We start from the raw sequence: 20,693 nt of genomic DNA on the forward strand, positions 1-20,693 counted from the left end.
AGTGTATCAAGGATTAGTGCACCCAGTTAACAATAATCAGTCTAACGTAGATACTAATCTCTATGTAAAATGCACACAACAAAGATGCTTTAAATACTCAGAACTACAACATATTATGATAGAACTGTAGAACAGGTTAAAAATTTGTGTTTGAATCGATTCTATGCCTGCTCGATGAGATTTAAGTAGCAAATGGGAAAATGACGATCATCACCTTGTACACTGTTGTGCGTACATGTAGCAATCATTTCTATTATATGAATAAAGTCAACAATACACAAACATTTTCCGACAGTAAAATTGTTTAGAAAGAAAAGATAGTTTGAGGGACTAAAATTTTGTTCTATTTGTATGGTTTTTTTAACAGTCACCAAATTTACGATTCCATAAAGAGATCAATAAATAATTTTATAAAAAAATGCAATATTTAAAAGGGTAAATAAAATCTGCAGATAAAACAATCTACAGACCTATCACCAGTTGACAACAATAATTAGATTAAATTCTCCAGTGAGTCACTATAAAAGTAATTAAAATCTAACCGTGACAATAACTTATTTAAATCTGTTGTGCCCGAATAGTGAGGACCATTGGTAGTAGTAATACCAGGTAACGATAGCGATTCGAAGTCTCGATGATGATTAACAACAGTATAGCCAGAATTGAAACCAACACTACTTTTAGCACCGGTTGAACAAGAAATATTCAATAAATCATACAATAATTTTGCTTGAGTATAGAATTTATTCACCATCTCTTGCACTTTATCAGACAATTGATGGTTGTGGTCATCATCCATATTCATTAAATGATCATAGTAGTATTGTTGATTTGATAAATCCACAAATTGACAGCAATAGTTTAACAACTGCAATATACATAATTTTATATCTGGCATGAACAATAATGCTTGCGCTTGTAAACCAGCCAGGTAAGCTTCTTGTGCGATTTGAATTAATCGAATTTCTTGATCAATATGTAAACGACGAATTAAGTGTGAAAATTGTGCTTCAATTACATCAACCTGTGAGGAAGAGGAAGAAATAAAGTGCGGATATTCTGGAAAAATAATGATAGTACCAGGGATTGTATGCCGATTCATCTGTAAGGCAAATGTGGATAACCCAATTTAATATGTTCAATCCAGTTCGCATTTATTTCTTTGTTCATACTAACTATGGGTTGTATGAATTCAGTAAGAACTATGACTCGCAAGTGGAGTTGACGTTGTATAATACTTTCTTTGTACAGTTATATTGCCTGTGTAGTGGTAGTGGAAAACATTTTTCATTGTCAATATGATTTAAGAAAAACCGATTAACTCGCGGTATAGAAACGATGATATCATTTTAAAACTCAACGTCTAGTGGAGGACAAAGATGAATGCATTTAGCCATTCCGAACGATTGTGAGCCATTTAACCCGACTTCTCTATCCATTATTGATAATGGTTGCACGAATCCCAGCCATATACCTTGAACCCAACACTATGGCTCAATCCAATTCAAGAACATTATAGATTGATGCCCTACCTTGATTTGGTCACTCCTAGCTTTTATTCAACCTATTCCTACACCGAGAAAAACCAAATAACATTACATACTGGACTACCAAGTGTATTTGAAAATGTAACTAGAAAGATCAGACAATTAATACACAACAATATTCACCCACGCGATTGGAGAGAAGTGAGGAATCTGAGCAGTCAGAATTTCAGTAGAAAAACTGCTTATACACCAATAACTAATATCTTGGGACACAGTTGCAAACTAACTGCGGAAGCAACAAGTCGGGTACAGTACCAAAGACTAGTGGGTTAATATGAATTGAGAAAAAGTTACTGAGGACTTGGCACATGAGAACTATTATTTACTAACAAAAATAAAAACATTAGATAATTTGAGGTCTTTCTACACTATAGAAGTTAAAACATTTCTTGGTCAATTCTGATCATAGAGTAGACCATACAACAAATTTTGGACTCATATTTATGTACCTTATTGTGCATATTTGACTGGTTTTACATTTTCCTGGTTACGTTATTGTATTAATTTTATGAGGCTTATATCTACTCGGGTTACGCACTCACAAATTGTTCTAGTTCAATTCATTAATATATTCCTTGCTTTGACCAGGTAATCTGAATACAAATCAAATATTACAATAGTTCTCTTGTTTCTACTACGCTTATACGATTTTGCTCATTTTCCAAGTATATGAATACGATTAATAATTTGAATTACCTAGACATAAACAGTACAGATAGAAGAAATGTGACTTTTGTGAACAATCATAACACTTATAGGAAACAAATGATATTCGACCGGTATATTTTAAACTGAATGAAGATCCCTTTTCCCAAATATGATAACAAACCAACCTGTAAATAATACTGTAAACTGTCAATAATAAATGCCATATGACTACGAACTAGGAGGCGTTGATCTATACAAGACTGCAATTGAATAAAAACATTGATTGGTGCTTTATTATAATTTACATGGAGCTGATTACGAGCAGAGGTACGACGCCACAAAAGAATTTGATCAGCCCAAAACTCTTGTAATTTCAATTGTGTTCGACGGATAGCGAATAGAAATCTAAATAACCTGTCGTAAGCACGACAAATATTAGGAGAGAATAAACGTTCGAACACCGGTGGAGCAATAATGCATAAATGTAAACGATCCAAAACAGTAATATTTTCTGACAATTTATTTGATTGAGCTGCTGCCAACTTTATTGAGAATCTAGATAAATTAAAAATTAAAGGAAACTAGACTTGAAATGAAAAACAAGACCAGTGATTTTTCAAATTACTGACTTGAGAATCTAGATTCAGTATGATTTTAGAAAATGCACAGAGAAATAATTCCTGTAACTTTATGAAAAGTTCGAGGACTGATTGAGCACACCACACGAAAGTAATTTCAACAGAAGTCATATTATGATGCCGCTTATTCGGTAAGTGAGAAAGTTGAGCTAAATTGAATTGCGATAAAATTAGGGAAATGGCTCTCACAAAACTTATGAGGTAATAGTAGCTATTCATAAAGACAGTTATTGACTTAATCGAGTATTTGAGAGCTAAGAAGACTCCGCGGATGATCGAAAACAAAGATGATTGTCAGCCCCTTCTGTAGGTGAAAACCTTGAAAGTGTGTGGTTTTTTGCGCTTTCGATCGCTGATTCACTATGCAGATGATTGCAATTGTTTGTACACATGATTCTCAAGCTTCCGTCCACCTAAACAATGAACTTATCACAAAATAACATAAAATGGATATCGGTATTTTTCTCTCCAACTGAAAATTCAGACCAATCTCCACCTTGGGTATAAGGTACATCAGTGAATGTATTTGTGTCAATAGTCTCAACCTTAAAATATAATTTATATCAGCTTTGGGTGTCAGTTAGTGGGGGATGTGTGTTAACGGCGAAAGCACTTAGTTTTCAACTGGTAGAATTTCAAATTCTGTTCCACCTACTTCGGTTTGAGCAACTAGATAGTGTCGCTAGATCCCACATAATTAAAATATGACATTTTGGCAAAGTTGCGTTTACTTAGCTGGGTGATTTAATCGTGAAGCTTCAATTTTCTTTCTAGGCAACATAGTTAGGATAAACTTCACAAAGAAGTGAGCTAATAGGATTTCTCCACTCATCACTAACACTAATAAAATGCAGTATTTTGGTAGCACGAAGTAACAATACCAAGATGTTTGGGATGTGTTTCTCCCCATCCAAATGTAAATTGTTACTCCAGGACTGGTTTGCGTCAACACCTGAACTAAGTATAGGGAGTGAAATAGTCGAACATGTCGACAACTTCACTTATCTTGGAAGTATGATCAGCCCTAATGGGTTGGTGTCTGACGATATCTCAGTACGGATTCAAAAAGCTCGTTTGGCTTTTGCCAACTTACGTCACCTATGGTGAGGACGAGATATCCGTCTACCAACTAAGGGACGAGTATATAGCGCAGCAGTTCGTTCTCTTCTACTTTACGGCTGCGAAACGTGGCCATTAAGAGTAGAAGATACTCGGAAGCTACTAGTATTTGACCACCGACGCCTTAGAAATATTGCTCGCATCTGCTGGGATCACCGGGTAAATAATAGTGAGGTTAGACATAGGGTATTAGGGAATGATGGTAAATCAGTTGATGACATTGTGAATCTTCATCGACTGAGATGGTTGAGCTACGTGTTACGTATGCCTGGACACTGATTACCACGACGCGCAATGCTGACTAGTGTTGGGGATGGTTGGAAGAAAGTTAGGGTCGGCCAAACTAAAACGTGGCATCAGTGCTTAAAGTCACTAACTTCTGGTGTAAGCCATGTGGGTAGATGCAGACTACTTGGTTGGGGTCCACGTGACTATCGTAACTAATGGTTGTAGACTCTATATGACATGGCTCATAATCGACCACAATGGCGTAGGTGTATACACTCTGTCTTCCTTTAAACTATGAGATTGAAATTTCTTCATATCTTTCTTTCTTCCTGTACTATATCGTTATATACAACCTTTCTTTTATATATTACCACCACTAAACTACTTCTATGAATTCGGTGTTTATCTTGTTGTGCTAATGAGGTATGGCAACTTGGACCGATGCATATATGCGCCTGGTTCTACGTTGTAGGTGACTGACTGACTATTCCATCAACATGAATCTTAACTGGTTGTTGGTCCATGTTTTATGATTGTCTCGGCACATATATCGATACTTAGGACGTAAGAAAATCAGTATCAGTTAGTTGTTATTCGTTTACGACACGGGCAACTAACAACTAGCACTAAAAGTTATAATCATAATATGAAATGTTTTGAGGCTCCGCAAAATTACCGATACAATATTGGTAATGATGGCTAATTCCCATCGTCTTAACACATTACTCACAACGCATACTCTTTATCTCTATCAGGTTAGAGTAACGTGAATAAACCTGTATGGTTTTTTCACTGTGAACTGGAACCAATTTTCATGGGTCGCACGTGAAGTATGATGTCTTTATTTACAAAATAATTCATATTAATTGGTTACAACCTAATATTATATGGTTGTTGATTACAAAGTCACTTCATCAATGTTTTCTTTTATAGTACTGTAGTGAACGAGAACACAGGTGAGGACAACCAAATGTATTTGAATACAAAATTACAAAATGTCTTAGTAAAATCTGAGAACCATACAATAAATACTTCATTTAAAAAATGTCAATCGACCGTCTTAGACTTGATTGTTCCTTCGTTTCCACACTAATCATTCTCTGTTCTCGTTCCCTTTTCTTCGGTCCTATTAACCTTCTGCTGCCAGGCATTCCATTTTCGATTGATGATACATACTACATATCTGTCAACGTCAGTAGCACACACAACAGTACTACTACTAATACTGCTTTCATATAACGATATACTTTTACCGAACAAGCCGAAATATTTTCTAAAGCTAATCTACTCATTTTTAAGACGTTATTACTAATTACTTTTCCTGTCGTTATTATAGTTGCTTATATTTCATGTACATCGGTTTGAGTTTCTACACCTTTGGATAACAAAGACAAAAAATCAAAATAATATGATGAACCATAGAGAATCATAGAGTGAATAGGTAAAATAATACCCGTATGATGAAGTGAAGATTTCCATAAGTATATCTAATAAATGTATTCGCTATACAACAATCTATGGCAAACCAGAGAATAATAATGATAATAGTAGTAGTAATAATAATGTAGAATTCTTAGCGTAGACGATTGTATCACTTATTCCTTATATTAAGTCGTTAAATGGAAAAGATTTACTATAAGGTGAGTAAAATTAAGCTTAGAGCCTCAAAACAAAAATAAATTACAGCAAAGATTACATTACTTACAGTTCAATATTACTGATGCGAAATATCTTATACATTAAAAATCAAGAGTTTTTAATACACTCACAGTGAGAACTCATAGCTTTCTTGACTTTAAAAGATCTGCGTTTAGTTTGTAGTGATCACTCAATAATTTAATTAAATGTGGGTCATCATTCGAAGACACCTTCATTTGCACTTTCAATGTTCATGGGTTAACCATATGTTCGGACAGAATGACGAGCTAGAAATTCGGTCTACGAAATATACCCAATTATCTCCGTTGTACAATAAAAGGTATATAACTTGACCTTTAGTGATATATATATATATATATATATATATATTACCAATAAATAGCCAAAGAAGGATGATGCAGTTCCTCTGGGTTAATAGAATGAGCATGCTGAGATCAACATTTTAACAAAAATACATCTGGACATTGAACTGTTAAATTCTTTATACTCGAATTATAACCATCAGGTTTTAAGCTCAAACACTTTCATATGAAATACAGGTTATTGAAGTTAATTTATACAAAATTAGGCATGGCTTACAATACAGAACACAAAAATCCTCGTGACTACTGAGAATTATAAGTCAATCATTACATATATACTCATTTGGCAAAAATAAGAGCAGTTTGAAATAGAAGTAACATAACACTACAAAATTGTTGATATACACTTGAGAAATTCAATATTACACGGTGACATACTTAAAATTGGAATCTAGTTCTTCATCATCCATACCTAAAGAACGAGCTGCTGCCAGAAACGCCTCAGTAACATCGTATTCAAGAGCCTGAACTGCACTTTCATTTGTTGGGGGAGGTTTGTCTAAAATGCTATGCTGAATTTTACAAGTGGTTCCACAACGTGAATTATTAATGTTGCTGAGATTATTTGAAATATTTAAATGATCAAGGAATGCCAAGAATAATTCGCCTCTTCCTAAAAGTAGGACATCTTTAACTAAGCAAATATATTGAATTAATTTGTGTTCTTTCAATAAACTGCACCAAGAATGATATGAAACAATACTCTGTATATCACATACTAAACTACTGATTTTATTAAAGTCTATCAGGTTACTGAAGGTTTTTCCAATCCACTGAAGTCCGTCTGAATTTTTCTCCAAACAAGTTAACAGTTCCACAAAACGAGGACAATAATTTTTCTCTAATTCCAGTAAGAAAGAAGCTTCTGATGGATCATGGGTGGCAGAATACACAGCTTCACCAGTTTCAAGAACTCTTTGAGCAAATGAAGTTGGTAGAAATGATGGTAAGTTTTCATTATCTATCGAAAATTTTGGTTTTGTCGTCATACAATCATTTTTTGATGAAAGATCATCAAAATAACCATGAGAACCTTGTAAAATGGATGGATTCGGGTGAGTGGAGGCTGTAGTTAAATTTTCTAACTTGATAAAAAATTCATAGTAAGGATCATGAACAACACCATATATAAGCCACGATGATAATTGTCGTAAAAACACCTGCATAATGTGAGACACTAACTTTTGGATGGTGAATCGTGGGCCTGGTAGACCAGGAGGCGCAGCTGACAATATTGTATCTAAAAGCCGACAGCTGGACCTAACACCAGTAGTTTGAGGGCTTGTAACTATATTTTCCACCTTTTTAGTGACTTTCACAAGCACAGGCAATAAAATCTTGTAGGAATGGAGACGGTAAGAAATGTGTGAAACACCAAGATCAGCATCCATCAGAAGTTCAGTTTCTAGTGTACATAGATCTGTTCTGTATGCTTTAAGTGAATCATCGATTCCCAATGCAAATGCAGATAAATATAAACCATGATATGATTCGGAAAAGCGTTCAATAAATTCTTGTAAATATTTATAGCAAGTTCCAAGTTTTAATAATTCCGCATAAAGGACAAGTTCACCATGTGGTACAAAAGGAAGATTATTTGATATGGGTATTAAATGTTGGTCTAGACCTAAATCATCATCTTCTTCAGTCTTATCAGACTGGACGAATATACCACCGGAAATCCCATGTAAAGCAAGTAGCAATTCATGTAACATTTAATGAGCAGAACTGAAATATATCTACATGAATGAAGGGGGAATTAGCAAGCTTTAGATATGCCAATAATACGATAAAAGAATATAAATTTTAGTTGTAGATTGGTAAATGCCAAGGAAAGAATAAAAAAGAACATTCTTCGATATAATACGAAATTTGATTAATTTTTTTATTATATTATTGCCTGATGGTTTTTGCCCCCAAACGCCCTTGTACGGCTGAGAGTGGGGAGAGTCTGCCCTCCCTCTCAAAATGCTCTCACATGGCCACGCGTATATAGCCTCTGACAGAGAAGTTCTACTCACTGTCTTCTCGTGGCGAAGTTGTTATTTACGCTTTAACCGGGTTGGTGGACACAGAGGGTCCATCTAGAGGAGTTGGAAAACCCTCGTTACAAACCAATGGTGCACATGGGCTCCAGTATCCTGAGGGAACAAATGGCGTATGAATCAATCGTTGGTCATCGGCTACCATGAGATTGAATCTCCTCACGATGCTCCACCGCATTGTGGATCAGACCTTTAGGTCAAAGGCTCCGGATGTGGTCCCCTAAGAAAACCACCTGCTTCAGTTTGGGCATCTGGGCAGTATTACGGCCCTCACACAAATCAAATGGGATTTGTGCGGCGCATATATATTTGGTGCTCCCTTGTACCAATATTTATGTTTAAATAAATAATAAAATGGTGGTTTTTGGTTCAAACAATCAATTTCTAACCAGTGGGATTCCATCCGTATCAACCACATTCTCATGTATTAATAACGTAAAAACCTTCGTACGAGATATCAAGAATTCCATCGCACAAAACACCACGACGAGAGAAAATTATGCAATGATCACAAAACAGCAGTGTTGAGGGATGATGGTTATTGCTTCAAAAAGGATAGCTTATTGCACATAAAAAAGATGAAACGTAATCCAAGAATGCTGCTCCCATCAATAAGGGGCTATATTTAAAAATGCCTCCCTGGTCTTTAAGACTATCTAGCGAGTTATAACGGGTTAACAAGTGGAAACCCAACAGTTACTACTCACTATATAACATCATGTATCGAATGCAGCAATTAGTGCTCCATGAGATATTTTGGAATATATGTAGAACTTTACTAATGCTTTAGGATAACATTGTCGGTTGGATAATGGTCTACAGTATCCCTAGATATTCATTATCAAACCTTGGTATAATCGTACCTTCACCAAACACAACCGATCGTTAGGAAGAAACGAAAACAGACGACCTTTAAATACCCGCAGCTTAATGTTGTTAGTTTGTACAAGTGAACAGTAAGACTTTACATCTGGTACCCGACATTTGGTAGTCAGACTGATATGACAACAAGGTCGAAAGTGACATGAAACAAGTTACTTAAACTTAAATAACTGCCCATATAGACGGACATTTCAGTCATTTCCATGAGTTCACTATTACAAGAATGAAAATTATGAACCGAGAATATCAATACGAATAATAGTACATAATAAAACAATAGAGTCAAGAGAAAAGATGAGTTCGACGAGCAACAAATATGTGATGACACATTCAGTTGGAAGGAATCCATCTATGGCAGTGAGAGTGCTTCGAGAAGTATCACCCTAAGTCTTTAACCAAAAATTACTGTTATATCAAAATTCTAATCAAGACATATGCACTTTCCTCAAGAGATACAACTAAAAGTTAGTGACTCCAACTGATGAAATATTGCCTTGGTTTAATCACCTAAGGGCTGACTGTTGTAAGGCCTAGGCGTAACAGCCTATTCATCACCAGTTGGTTTTTCATGTCCTGCAAAGTTTGGTAAGACGGGAACTAGTTATTAAAAGTTCAATACATTTATTATCTGCACTTCCCTTTGTTGCGGTTAGACAACTGATCAAAATTCCAGATGCAAACAACTTACTTTCACTAATACTTTTAGAACGACGGACAAGCTGAATAAAAAAAATTTATGATTTCGTACACACTGTAGGATAGCCAGAATCAGGTATGTACTGGAAATGAAGACACAGTTTTGGACAAAACCGCACCTGATTGCAATATTATCTGCTTGAAACGATGACGAGTAGAATATCAAATACGACTATGTTAAAGGTTAATATCATTCAAAGATAGACTGTAACCTACACACAGATGTAGAATGTTCTTATCCGATATCTAAAAAACGAGTTCCATTTGGTCACTGCAACTTCTGCGTTACTAGACTTCTATCTCAAGCAATTAAGTTTAAAGATAACTTGTATATCTGTCAACTACATTCAAATGAGATTATTATGTTGCTGGATTTCAATCTCCCATGTTTTTGCGTTAAATGTCATTTTAACGTCTGCAGAAATAACGATATGGAGCGTCAGTGATTCCACTCACTCCACACCGGTGATTTAAAATTTAGCCTATAAGCAAGTAAAAAACGATTATCCAAGATTAATTTGGTAGCAGTTTCATAGGCTTCGGTATTTTTTAATGTCTAGACCCCGATATCACAAGGTATCCAGACAAGTACATACAACAGGTCACTTCAAACAGACAGAACGAGCAAATCTGCGGTATTACCTAAAATTTGAGATACACTATACTAGGTTTGTGCTTACAATCACCAGTATTTCTCAACGGTTAAATATTTATTAGAGCGACTCGAGTCACCTTGTTAATTGATCATTTACCAAGGCGACTCTAAGTCAATACGGAACCTACAGAACTGAAAACGAACATATTTCAACGTAACTTAATAAAATTAAGGTCAAATAAACAGACACCAGAGATTGAACTAGCAGATGTGACGACACTGAGTTCTCAGTACAAACTACAAATGAATGAAGGCTTCTAACAAGGCAGTAATTTCGAAACCTTCTATTCGTAAATAATTATAGCCTCCACATACCGCAAAAACCGTAAACAATAATATTTGTGGTCTTTGAGTCTCACATGAGGCAGACACATGCACCACATTGATTGCAAGAACAAAAGCGGATGTTGTAAACTAACAGCCAACCCTGTTAATGTTTACAGCAACTTTTGGAAAGCCCAAAATAATATTTGGACTACAAACTGACGGATTATGATAATCGAACTAGTGGATGAAGACATTTTCCCTGAAATTGAAATTACCGCCCACGCGCCTCGGCGACCTTGAGCAACTGACCTCAAGGCAGTCACTCCATATTTTAAGTATATCAAGTCTGTGGCGTGTTTGTAGGCTAGCCTAACTCCATGGTATGTGTTCGTTTAGGAGGAATGTATGTTTGGAAAATGCCAAACGAGATATAGACTTTTGTACCGTATGTTTCTGTCTTCCTTTCAAACGAAGAAAACCTATGTTGTGCTTTTTAGTTGTCGACCTATGGCTAACAATATGTGAGTTTATATATTTTCCTTTTAGTGAGTGCCGTAAATAATCGTCCTTTTATCCAGTATTAGTACTGTGTTAAATACTTTTAGGAGTATCTCTACTAACCAAACCAATACTCAGCAGACGATCCTATTTCAAAGGTTCTTGACATGACACGAATTCGAAAATTCCTTGGACATATTCCAGACTGCAAGAAAAACACAACTCCGATAATTTTACATGACACGTACCAATGACGTCTACGTACAAAGTAAGCACTCCATTTTCCTGTAGTCCATCCTAATAACAATGCCATGAAACTACTGACTACAGGATATGATGATAGTTAGCATAGATTTATTTCGTCAGTACTTTTTCGTTGTTATTCACATTATTCTTTATTTCAAATAGTCTATGCAATTACTATTATCGACTATAAATTTTTTGTTCCTGGTTGGCCTTGATCTTCCGTTCCCGTTTTGTACTCTCCTAGCGTGACACATCGATTGTCTCTCACAAATACACTGTTGCACACATCTTGTTCTCACTTGCCAGCTGACGCAATAACAGAACTCTAGTATATTTACTATCCTCACTGACAGATCACATTTATATTCTCATTACGTGGTTATTCTCAATACGCATCCTGAATCGTATCAATGATAATTGAGATAACTGTCTTCTTCCTATAATCGTAGATTGCGAGTACAATGTTCAAACACGCTTCCTCCTGACAATTTAAGTGAAATCTCATATTTTTCTTTTTGTATACCTATATTTAGGTATGTTATTGATTGTCTCCAACCTTTTTTAGTAGCTTTATAATTATTTTGGAATTGATAATTTTTGTCAGCTACATAACTTTACCTAAAGGGATAGTTAAAAGTCTCAAGAAAAGTAATGCATTCGCTCTAATCCTCGAAATGTAGATCAAATTACGAGCTACTGGACATCGGTCTACAATGTTCTGGTCACCGTCTGTCAAGTGGGAATAGTAGATTCAGTTGAATTCCAGAGGAAACGACTTACAACATGACTCCACAGAATTCTTCTGTCGAATAGAAACTAACCTCTTGTGTGTTGAGACAATATGTTCAGAAGTAAGCGTTTAAATTAGAGAACGTGTGGTGTTTAATATAGATGTAATAAATGCACATGACTGTATACTAATTCAATAATACTATCTCAGTTTATTTTTGCCCACTCAATGATAGTATACTTTGTGTATTACTGCCGTACATGTTAGTTTATCCAAATACTTGCATATACATTCAGGGACAGTGATCATCAAGTTCTTACTTAATTCGTTTTTTCTCATTCATCCAGTATAATGATAGCGAATATGACAAAACTTTGTATCAAAAATAGCGTACTCTTCTTTGAAGTTTCTATTGACACATAGTTTGTGCGAGGCTTCCACACGTTACTAAATAAACGATTCTTAGAAGACTATTTGATGTGAACATACAAACAATGTTTATTCAAGTTGTCCACGTAGTGCTCATCTTGTCAGCTCTTGCAATAAGAAACGCTATGTATATCAGCATCGCCATAGTTTAAAGGCCGATTTTTGGTAATTCCCTATTTGAATTACTGTGAGTTGGTTTGATGTCTGCTGGAGTTCATGGTTTCTAGTTGCTCTCATATCTATGAGTTTACTGCAGCGTCAAAACTACAAAATCATTCGGTGGGATATCAACCGAATTTATCTCATTTGTAGCCCACAACTTTGCTTGATTGTTGCTTCTTAACTTGATCTCGGAAACCTGTTGCTCTACAGAATCCCGCCGCTTTCATTAAAAACATCATTATGCCCTGAAAACAATGTAATTTCAAATTAAGTGCCATGGTTTGGAGAAGGAGAACTACTGAATACAATGTAACAACCAGTAGGTGCTGTAAGTAGGATGCATAATGACGAGTAGTTCCGCTTGTTAGCCAGCCTACTTTTTTTACATGGAAGAAAAGTCTGCTGGACTGAAAGAGCTCTGGTATTTCTGTATGAAATATAAAAACAGTGCTTAAATGTTCAGGGTTGACTTTGGAAGACCTTTCCAAGTAGATACGAGCACTTGCGAGTGCAACTGTCGAACATTTGAGATATTCCAATACCTCTGCCATTATATCGTTCTGACATATATAAGAAAACGAACTCTTACAGGTAAACCCGATTACGTAGTATAAAGTGCATACTCAGTCATATCCTTAGACAATGAAATAGATGACAGCTTGTTGACGCAAATAGATCCCATAATAAATCAGAGGTTTGGATTCCAAAACGAAGCACATAATATCTACAGATTGTACAAAGCCAGACGATTCACAGCCATCATATTGTGGATAAATACAATGAAAGGTAAGCGATGAACTCGGACAGAATAGTCGATAATCATTACTTGAGAATCATTATTAACTAGACAAGACTCTGGTTCGCACAAGGCTTATTTTGGTGTGGTATTTGTGATTCGTGGTTCGAGATACAAAAAAGTGTGAAGTGAACTCTTTTTACTGTCAGAAGTCCTTTGTGGCCGTATTTTCAACTGTAACTGTTTATACAACCTCCAGACCTGTTTTTCTACATAGATGTAGTTCTTGCTTTAATGATGTATCGACGTACTTCTCCATAAATGTAATTTTTGTATTTGTTTTTGTTTTGTGGAGAGGTATGCCTATAAAGTTCATGAGCAACTGTTTGCAACACTTGGGAAAATTCAAGTGCTCTCCTTTTTAGTAACTGTTTCGTTATGAGGACTTGTAAGAACGTGAAAAGCGATTTCGTCAGACAGTAAGTGAGGTTTGTGATGCGAAATAATACGACTTTTCATCAAGTTTACAAAATATCTGAGGCTATACATGTTCTTTGTTTGTGTTACGCTTCTTCCAAAAGCTTAAAACATTAGGCGAATTTGTTCTACTTATACATAAGTGTTTCATTAAGTGAATAAACGTCGACGTGGTCAATGTCGAACACAACGGTCATCAACCTATACCTTTTACCATAATTTTCATGTCCAGCAATTCCTTGGTCTAGAAAGGTTTCAGCCTTGCAAATGGTTTACTGAACCCATAATTTGCATATCACAAAATATATGCATAGCTTCCTTCTTTAACGAATGCAATTCAACAAAACAACAAGTCAACAATGAAACGAACGGTTAAACTTCGTTACTTACCTACTTAAGTCTGTTACCCCTCGTGAAATAGCGCAGGCCGCCCACCAGCATTCTTTGTCGAACTACGCCCTGGGAAATCCCTTCCAGTTGTTTCCTATCGCTACTCATTCTTTCGTCATCTGCTTCCAACTCACGGAGCAATGTCTTTGAGTCTTCTTCTTCGACTTTTGCCCTTAGAATACCAAGTTAGTTATTGCCTCGTGATACAGTTTGATGATTTCAGCGATATATGTCTCATCCACTTTCAACAGCTTTTCCTAATTTCCTCTACAGCTGAAATCTGGTCTGTTCTCTCCTACACTAGATTGTTGCTGGTAGTATCCGGCCAACCGATGTTGAGCATCATGCATAGATAATTGTTCGTAAATAATTGTACTCTTTTGATTATGTTTGTGGCAGTTCTCCTAGTTTCGCCTCTACGCAGTAGAGCTGTCTTGTATAATTCTGCCTATAGCTCTTCTTGGGTTACTTCCTATCTCAAGTCCAGGAAAAGGAGGAGCATTGAACCATATCCAGAAGAAGAGAACCTTGTTAGAAAACGTTTGCTAGAATAAACAAATCGAAGTTCGTAAAGTGTGTTAAGTCCAATGCGCAAATACAATATCAGCTTAATTTTAACTTTGGATACTTAAGAATAATTTTTATCTAAAAGGAAAAGAGATAGAGAGAAAAGAAATGAACACCTGGTAAAATTGTTCAACCATGATAATAAGTGTTTAATGAATATCGACCTCTGAAGTAAACCATTAGTTTTTTGGTCCATTTGGGTAAATACACGTAAGTTATGTAATATGATACAGAGGAAAACTTGATATTGCCATAAAATCTTGTGCAATAATAACTTAGAATTATGCTATGAAAGTCATAGTTAATTACAAGGATAATCAAATATTAATTTCTATGTGCTATATATATGATCAAGATAAAACGAATCTGAGAATTTATTTAATTGTAACATGAGATAATTTATCTTCAGTCTAAGACTTTCGATGTTTAGGAATACAATATGTTTAGGAGGAAAAGAAGGGACGAAAAGAGTGTCTAACATATTGAGGGACCAAACATAATAACAATAATAATAATAATAATGATCATAAATATGAACATAAGCGAACTTCAGATATCAAGATGAATAGAAAGAAAATAAGATAAGCGAGAAAAATTTCATAGGTTTTACTTTCCCTTCAATCATTTAGATAGATGACGGACCTTGTTTATATAAATCGTTGTAAAACCCATTGATATTTAATAAGTGACTCCTGAACCGGGTTGTAGTTTCAGCGCAACGGAGGTTCTCTGGTAATCTGTTACACATGGTTCAGTGGCGAATAACGAAAAATTCTGACGTAAGTTTGTGTATGCAATCGGAGTCGACAGAATGTTTTCTTTATTGCATAAGTTGTGGAATGATATCATAGAATATGAAGGGGTGTATGCCGAAGAATAAGAAGTACTGTTTGTATACAGGCAGATAAAGATGTGATTTAATTTGATACGCCTGATCCAGAGGGGTTCTAATTTGAGTTGTTGACATCTTTGGTGATAATCCATGTTATCGGGAATACTCCAAAACAGCTTTAATGAACCTTCTTTGAACACCTTCAGTTTCAATCAGGTCATTATGCAATTACTGTAAACTAGAATACCATATTCAAGAATGGGTAAGATACATTTCCGTACAATAATAATAATAATAATATATTTCTGCAAGGGCAGGTACACGCCATTTTTTACAGGCATGATCTACAATTTACAACATATACTGGTTCACAGTATGCATCCCAAGCAGGGTTGTTTAGTAATTATAATCTATAAAAGGTGATAACAGTTCATTCGTTCAGATATAATGTGTTTTCAGCAGAATAGCTTCCAAAGAGGCATCGCGTCAACGTTACATACCAGATCCGATCTGGACAAAAAGTGTATTAGGGTTTCGGTCGTGCTAAGTATTTGTGTAATGCAGCTTTTTAAGTTTATAGTTGTTATAAAGTAAACTTGTGGAGCGCCTGGTCCGAACTATGACCTTGGGAAAGCGCGTTCGTCTAGTTTGTTTCAGACTTCAGAAGTTACATAGCTTCACCCTCAGAGCAAGATTCTGAAGAGAGAATAATAATAATCTCGATTCGGCATTATTGAAATTTATCATTATGAATCAGATGAGCTTGCTAGCTTTGGATGCATGAGATGCAATGTGCTGGGGAAGGTTCAAACTGTTGCTATATCTCAAATCCAAGTTATGAACAGCGTTAAGAGGTTTCAGAGTGTGTTTGTATATAGCCAGATGTAGGTTAAGGCAGTGGTCAATGCGAATAAATCCACTTTTGTCAACATTCAGTGTTAGATTCCACGAAGCATTCCATTCGTACAACTTGTTCATTTATTCCTGGATTACCGATGAATATGGCTTCCTTTGATGGGAGAAGAGAATGAATAAACTACTTCTAGGTAATCGGCAATAAAAGGATTTACCATATTGAAAGAGAGAACATAAGTCATTGATGAAAAGGAGGAAGAGTAGTGGTCCAATCACACCTTGTATAACCCCACTAGTTACGTTCATAGGCTTAAAGTAGTAAGCTCCAAAGCGGGGGACTTGACTACATTCTGTTAAAAAAGATTTGAGCCAAGATAAAAGGGGATTCTGTATGCCAAATGAGGAGAGTTTTAGAAGAAGTTTGTGAGAGACACTGTCAAAGACCTTGTCAAAATCGAAGTGAAGAATTATCACTGATTGAACAACATCTCTTCTCTGGGTAATTTGATCAAAAATAGCAGGTGCGATGTGAAGCATGAGCGTTTAGTCATAAACCCGTGTTGGAATGGGCTTATCAGGCCAGCTGAAAATAAAAATGATAGTAGCTATTTGTGGTTGATTTTTTCCATGGTTCTTGATAGCACGGATGTCAAGTTAATGAGTCTATAGTTAGCAATGTCACTACTTGATCCCGTTTTGAACCTAGGGGTGATAGGAGATATTTTCCATGCATATGGATGATGATGACTAAATAGTTCACAACTAGTATCAGGGTCGTCAACAGCGCTCCCGTCAACCATGAAGAATTTAGTTGTGCCAAAAGAATAAGATTTCACATGGGATTTGAAAAGCGGAAGTATTAAACACTCTGGGCTTTTACTACCTAAGACTTCATTTTATATATCCATAAGACTGCGTTTAGGTGAAGCATCTCTTTCGATCAAGTTAAGTATACTGTGAAGTTAGTACATGTCATGAGGCTTGTGGTAGCGGTGTTTCAATTTTATCAGTTTGCTTTCAAAGGTTTTAAAAGTAGTCTGGCCCCTATTAGCGTCATAAGCCAGCTGACCAATATTCGGAGCAGTGCAGTCAAGGCAATATGTAAGGTTGTGATATAAATCGGAAAGCGCAGTGTCAATGTATTTGTGGTAAAAGGAGGTTCCCATAGTAAACATTGAACAAGAGTTTCTGTGCGTTTCAAGTTTGTCGATCAAACTGTCTGCTCCGGCACATCATTGCAGCTTTAGAGTTCAATTTTGTAGTGTATTAAGAATGAACAATACTGAATACAATTATATGATCACTCACAAAAAGCTCATGACTGATGTGCACTGAGATAAAGCCTTTATTGATTGTAAATGATAAATCAAGTATACTATTCATTCTAGTCAGTTTTCGGAATTGTTGGACTCATCCAAATATTTCTAATGTTTCAACTAACTTGTTATATGGACTTGGTAACGAAGTCGAACCCCATGTAATGTTCAGCAGATTAAAATCACTTCCAATGATTTTAAACGTGTGCGGTTGGAGAGAAGCAATAAAAAATATGTTTGTTAGTAATCTATCAAAGTTAGTATCCTCATGAGGTGGTCTGTATATGCATCTCAGCGGTAGATAGTTTTGCGATCCACAATTTACGGTAACTTAAGTGGATTCATCCAAAGCATCAAGAGATTCATTCTCACATTTAAACACCTGAATGTCCGAAAGGACATAAATAATTGTACCGCCTCCTATTCCATGACTTCTATCAGTTTGAAAGAAAACGTAGTTACCTACATGCAAGGAGTGATCAGAAATGGATTATTAGCATCAAGTTTCCGCAATAAGTACAATAGTTGGATTTGTAAGGAATAAAAGGTCTTCGAGATGAGTAATTTTATTGGGCAGAGAGCTGTCATTGAACGAAGAAACTGAAACGTATCATGGTGAAGCAGGTTAGAGCATAAATCACAATCGGTAGTTCCATGAATACTCGAAGGATTGGCTAAGGTAAGAATTATGTTGTGAACGGAATTAGATTCAACGGCTTTTTCATCATTCGTAATATATTTAAGAGGAGGATACTTAGTAGTCCTTAGCGTATTATAGGTCATTATGAGGTGTCATTTGAACCTTGAACCGATTGAGACCCCATTAGAGTCTCTTTAACCTTTGAAAATAGATAATCTAGTCTGACCTCATGGAGCCGATTGCATAAATATAACATGAACCGTGTATTCATTGTAAACTGAACCCCTAATAGCTCACGTTGCTGGTGGTGCGCTAGTGACTAGCTCTATCATATTACTTCCAATAATCAAGGTATATCGTCTCTATCTTACCCCTACGACCAAGAATGGTGGTTCATCTATCTACCGCAGCCAACGGATTCGTGATGCAGTGGTGAACCTTCCTTAAACCGCCCTGTTGCAGTGGGATAAATGAAAATGAGTATTAGATGGTGACATAGGTAATCGTACATTTAGGATTCCATAACCTTTCGTTGATAAATGTTATGGATGACAATTAGAGTGTTTGAAAAATCTATTTTACCTAGGAAAACTGGCTTATCACTGCCTTCGTTAGTTTGGCCATTAAGACCTGATAACTGGAGAACTCGTACTCTGTGTTGTTGAAGAAAGACTGAATGGTTCAATAGTTTTTTGGTCAGAAACAAACCTTTCTGTCAGCCTACTGTGATACTTATGACTATCTTTTCATGGTACTCTTGTATACTGATTTCTGGCGTCATGTCTAACTTATGCTCTGGTCTGTTTTTGAGGCGTAGTCGATCGATACACTCGTTCCTGAAGACCTAAATGACGAGAAAAACTAAATCCGAATTCAGATGCTAAAATATATTTGTTAAGTAAGAATAATCAACTCAGATACAGTGTTCTAGTAATAAATATAGCAAATTTCACAAGAACTCTTCAACTTTTAGGTTTCCAGGACAACATTTCTAAAAAACCAAGCCAGAATAGTGTGAAACCGAAGATGTTTAAGGTCAAGTTTGTAGACGAACAAGTGTAAATTTGAGTAGAATAACTACACTGAAGATCCAGAAAAAGTAATGATATCTACGATAATAGTTATGAGTCGGCCAAATACTGTGAGTTACTCCTGTAACATCTGGCTTGTTTGAACCGCATATGCGTCCTTTAGTAACTGGTTCGTTTGGATTTCTTCCTGTAGTCTTTACAGTTTCAACTTACGTACGGTACGATTCCTTATTACTTTAGGTTGCTTTTAACTTATTGGGACCCTTTGTGAGGTAGACTCGTTTTTAGGGCTTAGGACGGCCTGGCGTTAGAAATCCCAGTCAGAATGCACGTCACGCTGAGCAAAGGCCTCGTAATACACGTGCTTTAATTGTTCTTTAAAGCTGATACATACAGGCACTCAAAATTACTATACCTCCAGCACACAAGATGTTTGGGTTCAGTCTTACAAATAAAACTGAGGTCTATGACCGCGAGGCTGATTACAAATGAATCGCTTATAACTGGGGACTCCTTATTGGTTGACGTTGGTCTAAAAGTAGATGTGTCTGCTAACCTCACTACCGAGTTTCCAACCTGACATTTTTTATTAATTCATACCTTTCATTCGGGTTGTACAACAGAACTTCCGTACAGTTATTTTCACTCCTTTGATTAGGACGTCTACCATTCACACTTCTCGTTATGGTTTAAGTACTGATGAAGTCGCTCTTACTTTTCATTCTACTCATTAGACTACAGGGTCGAACGTGAGAAAATTCAAAGGTAAGTACATAAGACGTTGGTCTGGCTTTGAACTAGCCTTTAGATCACTGATGAAGTGTGCTGAACAAGCATTTCTATAACGAAAAAGTATGTGACAATCCTGTTGCCATTTACAGTCTCATAACTTTGGCGGTATTCATTCAAACCATGAGTCCTCAAAATACATAGCAAACCTAACAGATATTAGAATTTTGCCATAATCTGGGGATAACTGGGTTTTCCCCATCAAAACGGAATTGTTAGAAGAAGTCATCACTAAAATACGTTTGGTTA

The 20,693-nt window shown here is 36.0% G+C and overlaps 1 protein-coding gene across 3 annotated transcripts; it reads right to left on the minus strand.

Moving 5' to 3' along the window:
• Positions 1-324: 324 nt before the first annotated feature.
• Positions 325-7,916, minus strand: Smp_031070.1 (putative gamma-tubulin complex component 4 (gcp-4); the record flags this gene model as incomplete). 3 transcript variants are annotated; one of them, XM_018800050.1, is made up of 3 exons in its annotated part: positions 325-1,024; positions 2,381-2,750; positions 6,614-7,916. In XM_018800050.1, the coding sequence occupies 2 exons, from the start codon at positions 7,914-7,916 to the stop codon at positions 2,740-2,742; spliced, it is 1,314 nt and encodes a 437-aa protein (XP_018653902.1). In that variant the 3' UTR covers positions 325-1,024; positions 2,381-2,739. The 3 variants fall into 3 exon arrangements, with proteins under 3 accessions (XP_018653902.1, XP_018653900.1, XP_018653901.1); XM_018800048.1 differs by having other exon boundaries at positions 6,580-7,916; XM_018800049.1 differs by lacking the exon at positions 325-1,024 and adding an exon at positions 1,458-1,570 and having other exon boundaries at positions 6,580-7,916.
• Between the last annotated feature and the right edge of the window lie 12,777 nt (positions 7,917-20,693).

This window comes from Schistosoma mansoni, chromosome W (assembly GCF_000237925.1).
Source record: "Schistosoma mansoni strain Puerto Rico chromosome W, complete genome".
NCBI lineage: Eukaryota > Metazoa > Platyhelminthes > Trematoda > Strigeidida > Schistosomatidae > Schistosoma > Schistosoma mansoni.